At 32.8% G+C, this 14,146-nt stretch overlaps 1 protein-coding gene across 1 annotated transcript in view; it reads left to right on the top strand.

The window, feature by feature from the left end:
* Positions 1-1,078: 1,078 nt before the first annotated feature.
* Positions 1,079-14,146, top strand: part of LOC134697718 (uncharacterized) — a 53,262-nt gene continuing 40,194 nt past the window's right edge. Inside the window, exons 1-6 of the mRNA XM_063560035.1 lie at positions 1,079-1,237; positions 9,089-9,106; positions 11,082-11,233; positions 11,628-11,719; positions 12,942-13,104; positions 13,701-13,880. Coding sequence (XP_063416105.1) covers positions 1,195-1,237; positions 9,089-9,106; positions 11,082-11,233; positions 11,628-11,719; positions 12,942-13,104; positions 13,701-13,880 — 648 coding nt within the window. The 5' untranslated portion in view covers positions 1,079-1,194. The remainder of the gene's footprint in view (positions 1,238-9,088; positions 9,107-11,081; positions 11,234-11,627; positions 11,720-12,941; positions 13,105-13,700; positions 13,881-14,146) is intronic.

Below are 14,146 nucleotides of genomic sequence, written 5' to 3' on the forward strand. Positions count from 1 at the left end.
TACTCGATACTCTGAAACTCATTTAGCCCATGTTAGGCTGAAATTGGTTCAGTAGATTCAGAGGAGAAGATTTTTTAAAGTAAGAAAACACATATAAACAAATTGTGTAAAGTTGTCTTTAAACGACAATAGCTCCCTATATAAGTATACGTGTTTTAGTATGAATATAGACACATGAATACACAAATCCGCAAAATCATTTAATTTTGAAAAATATAATCATGCTGTCTACTGCAGCATTTATTGGTTAGTCAACAGGGGTACGCCAGTTCAACTGTTTTCCACCGTAGGGTTTGCAGCCATATATTAGACCGTTGGTTTTCCCGTTTGAATGGTTTAATATTACTAATTTTTGGGGCCCTTTAAAGTTTGCTGTCCGTGTTGAAGGCCGTACCTTGACCTATAATGGTTTACTTTTATAAATTGTTATTTGGATGGAGAGTTGTCTCATTGGCACTCATGCCACATATTCCTATATCTATGAACTTTAAAATAATTCTGACTAAGACCTAGGATAAATTAAAGTATTTGTATCAGCTATGATTTCCCTTTCCTATTTAAAAATAGTCCTACGCCAATGTTCAACCCCTATCTCAAAATTCTACACCCACCCCAAATGAACCTAATTGCATGGCTTCTACCAGATTATGCCCTGGATAATCCTGAAGAATGGTTGCGATATTTTCATTCAGTCGGATGCCAACAGCAAATCACATTCCCCTGTGGACATATGAACTAAAAACCACTTTAAATACTTATCTTAGAGATAGTATGTTTTTAATTGTGTTAAACTTAAGATTATACTTCTATTTTCATCCTCTGTTATCTAAACTCTCCTTTTTTTGTTTCCGCAATACAAGGTGATACTTGTCAATTTCAATTTCCGATTTCAGATGGTAAGTAAAGTAAATCGTTTCTCTGGCTCTGTTCAGCATCCTACAGCCTGATCATTTCAGATATTCATCGGCCCGAACACTGACCGTACACTTATTCTCTTCCACTTGTAATAACAACGGAAAGGTTATTCACAAGAAAGTTTAACATATTGAGATTTTTTCACATTCATTTTGAAAAACAAATCGAGTGATAAAAGTTGAAAGTTCAAATGAAACGTCGGTCTTTGACCTTCCTTCATCTTTAAGTTCCATCTTCTGTTTAAGTGAATATTACAATAAGTGACTGTTGAGCTAAAATATGGTGTCTTGGATATTTTCTTTAACTTTGTTTCTTCTTCTCGGTAAGTTTTAATTAACCATTTTGATAGTTATTTAAGTATCAAAACAAATTTAGGGAAGAGTATATAGATGGAATGCAAATGTTTTCTTTTGGATTGAAGTGTCACGGTAAAAAAGGGAACAATTTGTTAGTTCCGGTAATACTTAAATGAACTTTGGTTCTTTTAACTTGTTTATAAAATAAGTCGTGGGGAAAGAAAGAAAGGATAACACAAAACCCGTTCAAAACCATTGAAGAACAACGGGATGAAAGTTATACACAAAAGTACCATTCCATTATTTCCTAATTTTTATATAAACTATATGTAGTTTTTAAACCATTGCAAAAACTAATCGTTGTTCAGCGTTTGGTCATTGTTTTTGAAGATTGACAATGTATTTTATTTGCTAAAGAGAATAACAACTGCATATCATGAAACACGGAGATCTAACTTTTAGCTTTACTTCCAAGCTCGAACGATGATAGAATCTAATTTTCTGCCACTATTACAATTTAATATCAAAGTGAATTTAATTAAACGAGTGTTTTTTGATAGTTAGCATTTCGGATATTTTACTGTTGTATAATTTTCGTAGGTTTATTGTCTGTAGAATATTCTTGATCTCATCAAGCGGATTAGACACAACGCATTAAACACATTAACAATGGATTTGGCTTGTGAAATCAGGTTTAGTTGATAAACAGATACTGTATATAGTACAGCATTTGTTATTTTCAAGGTTACTCAAACATATGTTTTCCTTTCAAATTGTGTTTTAGATAAGTTGAACTTTTATTAATAAATCAAACCACCATAGATCACCATAGACAAATTAACTTTGAAGTTAAAATTGATAAATTATTTCTGTATATACAAATCTTAGTTGATCCATTGTATAACCAACATGATCATATGCAGGTATCGTATACTAAGTATATACCATAACTCAACACTGGCACACATGGCCTAAAACATACAGCACTGTTTACAGTCTGCGACACCAGAAACACGTTAAAATAAAAAGCCACCCAAACTAATAATTGGTTTGATTCACGTGAGCTCTTTTATATCAAATCATGCCACATTTTGTATCAAATCATGCCACGAGAGCCGTGGTTTAGTGGTTAATGCATCGGACTGCTAACACAAAGGTTTCTGGTTCGATTCCCGTTGGGATGAAAATTTCTGGAACTCAATTTTCTGCTCTCTCTTGACACCATTTGCGAGTATGGTCTTAAGGAAACGATGATAGTCCGTCGGAAGGGGACGATAAATGGCTGACCCGTGTTAAGAGAGAGCCACATCTCTTGCACGTTAAAGACACCCTTGTAGATTTCGAAAAAGAGTAGGCTAATGCCGCTACAAGGTAGCACTCGCACCCGCAAAGTGGAAAGGGATTAATATAAGTTGCAAAACTTGTTTCCCAATCCACTCTAAATAAATATGTTTAAACTAAATCATGCCACATTTTATATCAAATCATGCCACATTTTATATCAAATCATGCCACATTTTATATCAAATCATGCCACATTTTGTAGAAAGTTCATGAAGGCCTAAACATATTGTCTTTGATCTCTAAGACATCATAACAATTTCATGTACGCCTATGATATAGTCTATATACGTATGATCACATATTGTCTTTGATTTGTAGGACATCATATCCTAAACGAGACTAAAAAATGATACATGAATTTTTTTTTTATCAAACATACCAAGCTCAAATGTTGTTGCTTACAGTTGACATTTATACATTATTCTTTGTTTCTCAAGTGCGTTTTGTTTATCTAAGGCTATTAACTGTGTAATGCCATCTTGGATTGTAAAATGATCTGAAAAAATAAGTCATTCGTTGCATTATGCAGACCAGGGGCGGATCCAGCCATTTTAAAAGCGGGGAGGGGGGTTCCCAACCCAGAGTAAAGGGGGTCCAATTATAAGCATTGATCGGTCAAGAAAAGGGGGTTCCTACCCCCGGAACCCCCTCCCCTGGATCCGCCAATGCAGACAAATATCAAATATTTCATTTTGTTAAGTTCAATTTTTCAACTTAGCAATATAAAGGAAGGGAAGTATTTTAGTAAAATTTGTAGAAAGAAATGTTTATGAATTTTTCATTTTTGTCGCAGAAAGCCCGACATATAGAGATAGCATGGCGGGCGGTGGCGGTGGCGGAGCTGGCGGCGTTAGCTTTACTCTTAAAAGGTTTAACATTTTAGAAGGTAGAAAACCTGGATCCTTCATACTTTGTGTATAGATACCTTAAGTTATTGTATTATGTTTCCGTCCGTCGTATGTCCATTGTCATTGACCTCATTTTCATGGTTCTTTCTTATTATGAGTAATAGGATAACTATATTTGGTAGTGCATTGATTGCTAGGTCCTCATGCCGTCAGATAGTTTTCTCTTGACCCCGACCTCATTTACAAGATAAGTGAACGACAAGGTTAAGTTTTCGTGATTAAGTCCGTATCTCAAATACTACTGTATTTGGTAAATGGAACGATTGAAATGTGTACATATCCAACTGACAGGTGTCATCTGATCTTGACCTCATTTTTATGGTTCAGTGGTTGTAAATAAGTTTTTGTGTAATTGTTTTGGTCTGTTTTTCTAATAATGTATACCATAGGTCTACTATAGTTGATGTATGGGATTATTACAAGGTGTGCATATCCATATGACAGGTGTCATTTGACCTTGACCTTAATTTAATGGTTCAGGATATAAAGTCAAGTTTTTGTGTTTTTGGTCGTCTGTTGTTCCAATACTGTATGCAATAGGTCATCAATATTTGGTGTTTGTAGATTTTACGAACTACATGCATGTGTCAATCTGGCATATTTTATTTGACCTTCACCTCATTTTTATATTTCATTGCTCAATGTTATCTTTTTTGGTCTGTTTTTCTAATACTAATAGCAATAGGTCAACTGTATTTGGAGAATGGAATAATTGTAAGGTGTATATGTCTGTCTGACAATAATCATCTGACGGTGGCCTCATTTTCATAGTTCATTGGTCAATCTTAAGTTTTCCTGGTTTAACGGTTTGTTTCTTCAAGATACTATATGCAAAACGTCATGTCAAAATCTCGGGGGCTCTACTTCCTATATACAAGATGATAGGACGCCCGCTGGAATATGTCACCTTTTCAGGCTTGCAAATATGTGAACAAAAGTCGGGGAAACTATCAGAAATATATGAATAGGTCAGTCAATATACCGGTAGTTCCCATAACTTCTTCGCCTGTCATCTTTCTTAATGTTCCCGGCTTTTTTATCAACCATTTTTGCTCTTTTTGGCACTTTGGCATTCCACTATTTCATTACAGACCATTGCTACACGCTCAACCCAAACAATATGGAAAACGGTTACGCATAATGCAATATTTGAAAATGTATACATTTCTACCTACGCAATATATGAAAAGGTATACATTTCTACCTACGCAATATATGAAAAGGTATACATTTCTAAAATCTAAATTATATGAAAGGGTGGGGTAACAGAACCCCAGCGGCGCTCTGTCAATTAAGTATTGAAGTAGTCCAGACCCCCGAGTTTAAAGTACGCAATGATTGTAAGGTGAGCATGTCTGTCTGGCAGGATTCATCTGACCTTGACCTCATTTTCATGGTTCATTGATCAATCTTAAGTTTTCCTGGTTAAGTTTGTTTCTTCGATGTACAATAGGTCAACTATTTTTTAAAGCATATTTGGTGTATGGAATGTTTGTAAGGTGTACTTGTCCAGTTTGGTTTAGTGACCTTGAGCTCATTTTCTTGGATCATGTTAAATTGATTTGATAGTTGTTAAAAGGCTATATATATTTGGGATTATCAATCTAATATCAATGGTTAGTAAAGAAGGTGAGATTTCAATGTGTACACTCTTTTTTACTTTAAGTGTAGCAAGAATACATGGGGACACCAATTTTCGCTTTTTAAATTCTTTAAGCATATTAGAAAACATATATCCACATGCACTTCAAATTCGATCTCATTGATTTCTTATTTGAAAATTAGCAATATGACTGAAAAAAATAGTTTTTTATGAATAATCATGCAAAAGTTGGCGCGCATCTTGTAGCTTGAAAAATAGCACGGTGACCATTTTCTTCAATAATTTTTATGAAGAAATAAAACATCGTAAAATTTACAATTTGGCAAAGCATAAGAAAATTCTGTACCGGGAAAATTACATCACAAATTCAATTATATTCAATATGTATTTTTTAATGATATGATACACTAGTTTCTTTCCCCTTCTCGCAATAGAACTTTTTAATGAAAGCAAGAGTGGACGCATTGTTTGTACTTCAAGCAAGTTGACCTCTACACCCCTACATATTCCTGAAAAGGTATCCTTGTTCTGTCCATACTTAAATATATGAAGCAGGAACTATAAAGGTATGATGGTATTTCGACAAAGGGGTTGTTTCAGTTATAACTTTTGCCCTAAAAATCACAAAAGGGGCCCCAAGCCCCCCACTCGAATATTTCTATGCCGTAACGTCTACGACCATGAATTATATGATATCTTTAAAATGTATATGACAGTTTTCTTTAAAAATTATGTTCTGCAGTCCTTTGTCCACATATATAATATATTTATTTATGCTCAGCTGAAAGAACGGTAAAATCAGAAATTATCACGATGTTTTGATTATTGTGAAAAATGTGACAGGATTATAATCGAAATATTAAATTTAAACTTTCATTTTGAACTTTGTGTATGAATAAATCAGGGTTTGTCTCAATATCATAAAAATAATGAATTTCAGAAATAATATAAAAGGCATGCAATAATTTTGAATATACAGTATACTTTTCTCTTTATTTTTCAACAAAAATTTCAATAGGTGACTCACCATGCGGGAGGGCGCGACATAAACATCATGAAATAAGATTGAACAATGTTCTAATGAATATAAATGAAATGTTTTTCTAATTGGGCCAGGAACATATACATGTACATGTATATTGACAAGACTCGAAACTACCTAATTGTAGCTGATTTCATTGTCAGCTCATAGCTAATAAAGACATGATATGAAAAAAGAGACATGTGTTCAAAATGTACTCGCTATTATACTATAAATAATTTCTGATGATATCAATAAAATGTCATTTAAACTAAGTTTTAAAGAGGTGCCAGTGTATCTAAGCTGTAATCTGTCGCTTCAAATTTATTAAAATCTCATTCATTTGATCACAGAATGGTACAGAATGCAAACGGGGTAATAAAAAGATGTTGTCAATTGCATTACCAAGATCACAAACAACCATAAAACACTTATTTTGGTCATCTCATATGACAAAATAATATATATTTTATGATAAAACTTGTATTTATTTAGGAATAGAATTATGTGGTTAATTGATTGAGCAGTTCCAATAGACCACTTTCGAGTTCATCCGTCACCGGCAAAAACTCGTCAATTATACACGCCTTTATGATGTCATTTACCAGATAGAGGGGGTCGCCTGTATCCCTGCACTATATACGTTCATCAAGCGTCTTAGTGATCGTCATTGTGCAGGATAAACTAGAAATAATGGTTGCTCTGTAGGTACTTACTGACAATTCCCTAATGACAGCAGTGTTGATTATCATTTTTGAGAATTCAATTTGCCGAATAATTCGTACAATACAGAACAATAGTTTTCCAACCACTCGCTCAGCATTGGAACGGAAGTGAAGACGCCCCTAAACGCACACATGATGGTGCATGATAAAGGCGCGTATAATTGACGAATTTTTTCCGGTGACGGATGAACTCGAAAGTGGTCTATTGCTTTTGATTGCTTTTCGATTGCTTTTTCGGTCAGACGCTACCAAAATCAATAAAAAGACATTAGCCCAAGATGAGAACAGTATTTTGTTCCTCCCTGGCTGGGATTTGAACTCATGTTACTGATATATTGTGGCACTTAATTGTCTTGCACTATGCCTGACCCTCTAGACCACTCTACCACCTAGGCCCATATGTATATATATACATCTCGTCTAAACATCAACCCAACAATGTAAGATCTGTAAATTGTTTTTTGCAAATATTTGGATCTTCCCTCGCTGGGATTCGAACCCATGCTACTGAGATATCGTGACACCAAATCGCCTGCAATGTAACTGGTGCGCTAGACCACACGACCACCTTGGCTTCATAAAAATGAAGCTTTTGGTGGCCTGGTTTTACCTTTCCACGTCAGTTTTAATCTAGCGTCCTACCACAGTACATAATATATAAGGCATGAACATGTTATTTTTACAGATTAGCTAATTTATCTATAGTAAAAGATCCTACAAATTAATGTAAGATACAGTCACAGAAAATAATTATATTTATACATGTAAGTACGTCTGAGCCTGTGACAACTCTTCAACAGATTTATCCATCGGATTACCAGCAGTGATGGTGATACATGGCTGTGAACATTGTGTATATACAATGTACAACTCGTCTAAACATCAACCCATATATATATATCATCTTCACTAGCCAAGGGTTATGATCCACTCCCGCTAAGAGAGCGGGAGGGGATCCTAACGCTTGGCTAGCAAAGATGTATATATATATTAATTGCCTGATTTTCATTTGCTTCTTAACTTCATTTTTTAGAATCTCTCCAATATAGAACCATGCGTAAAATTGCAATTTATGACAAATATTTATGTCCATGTACTGTATTCAAAATTATTAAGTCTTTCCACTTTTCTGTGGAAAGACCTAGTGTATTTGTTCTGATTGGTTTTTTTTCTTCCTCCTAAATTTGTTTTTGCGATAAATATTTGTTTTTCGCAATATGTTGCTTAGATATTGTCATATTGTATCCTATAGTTCATGCACTTTTAAATTTCACCCTGCAAAGACGAACAATTTTTTTTGGTAAGAGTTATCTGCCAGAATACTGTTTTCCTTGTGACTAAATCTCCTCCGTAACCATTTAAGAAAGCGACAAATTTGTATTGTCAAATTGCTTGATATATCCTTAGCAATATTTGTCCTTTTTTGCCGAAGCGATATGAACTCTCCATATGAGAGTTATTTCCCCTTATGAATTTGATATAAGGGATATGCAATTTTATCTTGTAAACCATAAGTGATAGAGACCTAGGATCTGTTGATTTGAGGTTTTGATAGGAAAAAAAACCAAACAATTAGGTCAAGGTCAGAGGTCAAGGTCATATTTTAAATTTGAATTTGGCTTATTTTCAATTCATAAGATATCAACAACATATTTTTACTAAATTGTAAGTTGCAACATGTCGTAACACATGAATTTTGGTTGATAGGAACGCTAATATTCAATTGGAGTTTTCTCACCTCTTATATTATAAATTAGGCATATAGTGATATAACTCATTAACCATATATATAATTAAGACCTATGGTCTTTTGAATTGAAGCCCTTGGTTTATGACCATAAAATTGAACTCAAGGTCTTAGGTTAAATTGATGTTCTAGATATTGACCTTTGCTTTAACCTCATATATAAACATAATAAAGCCATGTGACATTTTGTATTACATTGCTAGACACTTGACCATGGAAAAGCCAACTGGAAGTGACCTGGTGTTAACTGGAAGTAGCTATTTTTTTAACTTATTGAATGAAAAAGTATATTAAACAATATATTTTTGGAATCAGTATCAAGTAAACTATCAAATAAAACGGGAAGTGACATAGTTCAAACAGAAAGAAACAATATTATTAATCTCCCTTATTTAGAAAAAAATGTATAGAAACCATATATTTTTGGAATCAGTGTACAATAAGCTATCATTTGATGCTGGATATGATATATGAAATTGAACTTTATGGGTGGAAAACTAAAATAAAACAATATTTTCTTTCTTTTCAGCTTTTCCTTGTGCTTCAGGTGAGAACAGTTTAGTGTCAATAGGTAAACTTGATAAAAAAGGTGTTGGTATATATTGAAAGTTAATAACACAAGATTTAAGTTTTTTTACTGGTTTTCTGAATTTTTTTCTGTTGTTTAGTCTTAAGACACAAAAATTTTGACTATGATCCATCATACATGCATGTACATGTAGCCCAGTTCTTTAAAGTAGCATTGGCTACCAGATATAAAAGGAATTAAAACATTATTTTGTTTTGTTCAATCATAATTATTAAATGAAAGAGATATTTTGAAATACTTATTTGCCTGTAGCAATGAATTTGGTGTCAATTTTGTCAAAATAAGATAAGAAACAAAGCTGAGGAATTATTTACTTGCAAGTGCATAATTCGATCTCATTGTATCTGAACTCATGTGACCTTGACTCTATCCCCATATCTGGAATCGGGTTACACATGTTTTCAGCCATTAAAAAGAAAAGAATGTCAACATTGAAGGTGAAACAAAGTATGAACCATTTGGTTAACTGATTCAATCCACTAAAAAACATTCTTAAACAGATGAAAACGTATGGAAAAAAACATACTTTTCAACCTACAATATGAAATCAAACAGACATACAAAAAAATCCTAATTATTTATGTGGTCACTATCTGTTCACAGTTATATTTATAATTATATCGGGTTAAATGAGTGTCAGCAGTCTTAGGAGGTCATCTTCATGGTAAACTAGGAGACGATTAAAATACACATGAAATGTTGATACATTTTATCTAGTCCATACATTGCTTATTGTTTATTTTAGAATTTTGTTTTTCTATGTTATAAATCAAATTGAGAATTTGAGTTTAATTGGTGAGGATGAATTTGACAGGTAATGCCCTTTAAAGGATCAGCAGAAAAGAACACCATTCTGAATCATATGCAGCTCCAATCTTGACTCAGACAGTCATTATAATGTTCAATGTCTAACCTAAGCTAAAAATCTGTTTTTTTACCGTGGGTCTAATAAATATTTACTAGCTGAGAATAAAATCCAGGATCACTTTCACAGTAAAGCCAACATTCTACCAACTTAGCCAAGGGAATAATCCACTAGATATGACAGCTAAGGGAATGTGTTTATAGAATGATTAATTCAGGGGAAGCACACTAGACCACAAATATTACTCTATGATTTAATTTGGCTATTTTTCTTCCAATCATATTTTTTTCAATGTTTCTTACTTTGAGACTTTACAAATTATAGGAAGAAAAAGTAAAACGTAAATGTGTTTTTCAAAAAATTAAAAATTGTGTCATGTTTTTTGTTGTTGAAAATGATGAATGCTTCTTCTTTTGTGATTTAATTGATGGTTAAAAACTTTGAACATGCACACATTTTTCATGAAGCCTTTCCAAACTTCATACAAAATGTGCCTTGACCCAATAAAATTTGAAAAAAATAAGCATTGAATTTAGTAAATTACATTTTTATTCTACATCCATGTAATTATCCATGAAATTTTCACAAATAGCATGTGCAGCTCAGTCATAAATGTTGCACTTTATATTATAATTATAATTTCTGAAATGCCTCAGCGAAACCAAAATTACAAAATACTTTGAAACTAATATCTATGTAGTGTAATTATAAAGATATAATAGTAATTAATACTTGTAGTCTTAGACATCTTGTTTGTTGTTTGCACAGAATGGAAAGATTTCAAAAGATTGTTGTCATCAAATATATAACTAAATTAAAATGATTGCAACAGAAATAGACTTTGAACTTGTTTCAAGTAACAAATTGCTGGAAAAATCTTATCAACACAGAATACATTGTTTCAATTTAATAAGTAAAATAAACATTTTCAGCAAGTCTTTTCGTTTTGTGTTTTCCCTTTTATAATATCAGGAACATATATATTAATATTAGATATACTGTTCCCAGATAATATGTACCTGCATTTGATTTTCTCCGTTGTTGATTTTGATATACATTTTTTTGTAGATGCTTATTTTACTGAACATAATTCCTACAGTTACACCTATACATCAACAGTTGAAAGCTCCTTTGTAGGAACTACTCCTTCCAAATCAGGATTTCAGTATACATGTTCAGTAATAATTAGACTTTACACTGGTTTTAAATCAGAATTAAAGGTATACATTATTTAATAGTATTTTGATTTTTACGATAGTTTATATGCAGTAAAAAGCTCTTTGAACAGCATTTGAATATAGAATAAATTGATATATGTAGCAGTTATTCTTTTAGAGGTAATAATGATTTAAAGTTGTTTGAAATTGATCTATAAATAGTTTGAATGGATGTAAAAAGCGCCATGTATATAAAAATGAATTCACTTTAAATAGTAATTTCTGAAAAAACCAGTGTGTGATGGAACATACAATTTATTCAAAATATTATGTCAGTATGAACATTTCTATTAAGATATTTATTTATCATAAATTGAGTTACTATTATACTTGTGTCTTAGATACAAACATTATTTATAGTCTTCTTGAAGCCAAAGTTTAATTAATTTGTTGTTAGGTTGAAAACTGTAATGTATACAAGAGAGTTGACAGTGAAACAGAAGAATATACAGAAGTTCTGTCAAATCAACTTTCAGCAGATGTTAGCAGGTATGCATAGGATATAGTCTAGTAATTATGATTATTTTTTTATTTTATCTGTTGCATTTTTAGCTTACCTGACCTGAAAGGTCAAGTGAGCTTTTCTCATCACTTGGCGTCGTTCGTAGTCCGGAGTCTGTCGCCAGTAAACTTTTACAAAAATCTTCTCCTCTGAAACTACTGGGCCAAATCTAACCAAACATGGCCAAAATCATTATGAGGGTATCTCGTTTAAAAATTGTGTCCCTTGACCCTGCCAACCAACCAAAATGGCCGCCATGGCTAAAATTGAACATAGGGGTAAAATGCAGTTTTTGGCTTATTACTCAAAAACCAAAGCATTTAGAGCAATTCTGACAGGGGGTGATATTGTTTAACAGGTCAAGATCTATCTGTGTTAAATTTTCAGATGATTTGGACAGCCTGTTATAGGGTTGTTGCCCGAAATTAGCAATTTGAAGGAAATTTTGCCATTTTTTGTTATTATCTTGAATATTATTACAGATAAAGATTTTGTAAACAGCAATAATTTACAACACTGTAAGACCATATAAGTCAACATTACCAAAATGTTCAATTGACCTCCGAAGGAGTTATTGCCCTTTATACTCAATTTTTAACAATTTTCACAAAATTTGTAATTTTTTTCTTACATTTTCCACTGGGCCAATCATTAAAGACAGAGATAATTGTAAGCAGCAAGAATGTTCAGTAAAGTAAGATCTACAAATACAACACCATTACCATCACACAATTTTGTCATGAATCCATCTGTGTCCTTTGTTGAATATTCACATAGACCAAGGTGAGCGACACAAGCTCTTTAGCGCTTCTAGTTCAGTAGCTGACTAGTGTGCTTGTACTTCTTCTGCCAAACCCCCTGTTTCCAATAACTAACTAGCTGCTACATGTATTAATTGAAATAAATACTTAGATATCACAATATCGAAATCAAAATTATTTGGCAATACAATGTATTGGAAAAACACTGTCATACAAAAACATAGGACTTGAAATGGACAGTCATGACCTAATAAGTTTTGCTGTTTTATTTAGGCCATTGGTTTGAAATTCTTAGGTGTGTTCCCCATACTGTGTAGTGCACACTTGATAAACTTTATTGCAGAAACTTATCATGTAAGGTGAAATTTGCTTTAAACTTTTATAGTAGTCTATAGAAGCTGAAACTCACAACCACAGCAAATGTTATTTTTAAAGTTTTGTATTCCAGATATCCCCTCCATTTTACTTTCACTAACAACCAGATTGATGCTAGTAGCATACATGTACACAAAGATGACGCAGTGTATAGTGTCAACATCAAACGTGGAATTCTGTCAGCCCTACAGCTGGAGGTACTTGGCCCCAATGAGAAACAAAAAACTCTTTCCCAGGTGAGATTTGAAAAAATATCCTTATAGTAACATTAAAAAAGTTCATTATAGGATATTTCAAGATGTGCATTAATGTATTTTTTGTCCCCCATGCAATGCATTGTGGGAGAGAAAAAATACCAGGGATCCATCCATCTGCTTATCAGACCCTCTGATTCATTTAGCGCTTCAATGTACAATTCATGCCAGATAATTTTGAAACTTGCATACAACTTTGAAAAGTAGTGCCGATTATTAATTTTCAAAAGAGTTGTACACCTTGGAAACATTTATGATATTGAAATTGTATTGTAAGCCCTCTCAGGTGTACAATTCAAATATTATCCATAATGGAAATACAATTGCATATGCTCTGAAGCTTTCATTTCTCTTAAGATATTAACAAAATGTTTCAAAGAAGGAAAAAAAAACTTTTTTAGTTTGTTCTTGTTCTTTGGATAGATAATATGTGCAACGTGGGGGACATTGGAACTCTTTTCTTTCATTAATTTATCTTTTATGTTTCTTTGAGATCTGATATTGGCCTATAGAACATGTAACTACTATCCTTTTTATATTATTTTTACTGATTGTATGAATATCTTAATACTTTCCAGGTTGATATATTTGGCCCATGTAGCATTCACTACAGCGTGCATGACCACACCCCTGATAGTATATTCACCTATAGAGATTTGACCATGTGTGACATGCCACAGATATACACCTTACAGATGAGATTCTTCTCCGTCATTAAGAAGATCCATGGTGGATACAGACAAAGACAAACATCAGAGGTAAAAACCTTGTTCTGTAGAATAGTTGTATTGCTAATTACTGAATAGATTCAGATATTACAGACTTTTTACACTGGTTGTCTCCCTTTTTACAATTGCTGACCAGTTTTAAAACAGACAAAATAGTCTGCTTCCTATTCAAAACTTGATAAGTTGAAAGTGATATATAAATATTTTAACCAATTTTTGATGACAAGAAATATTGATATTAAAAGTTTTTAGCTTGTTATAAGATTTAGTGTATTTAAAATACTTGATAAACCTCA

The sequence above is a fragment of the Mytilus trossulus genome, chromosome 1, assembly GCF_036588685.1.
Source record: "Mytilus trossulus isolate FHL-02 chromosome 1, PNRI_Mtr1.1.1.hap1, whole genome shotgun sequence".
NCBI lineage: Eukaryota > Metazoa > Mollusca > Bivalvia > Mytilida > Mytilidae > Mytilus > Mytilus trossulus.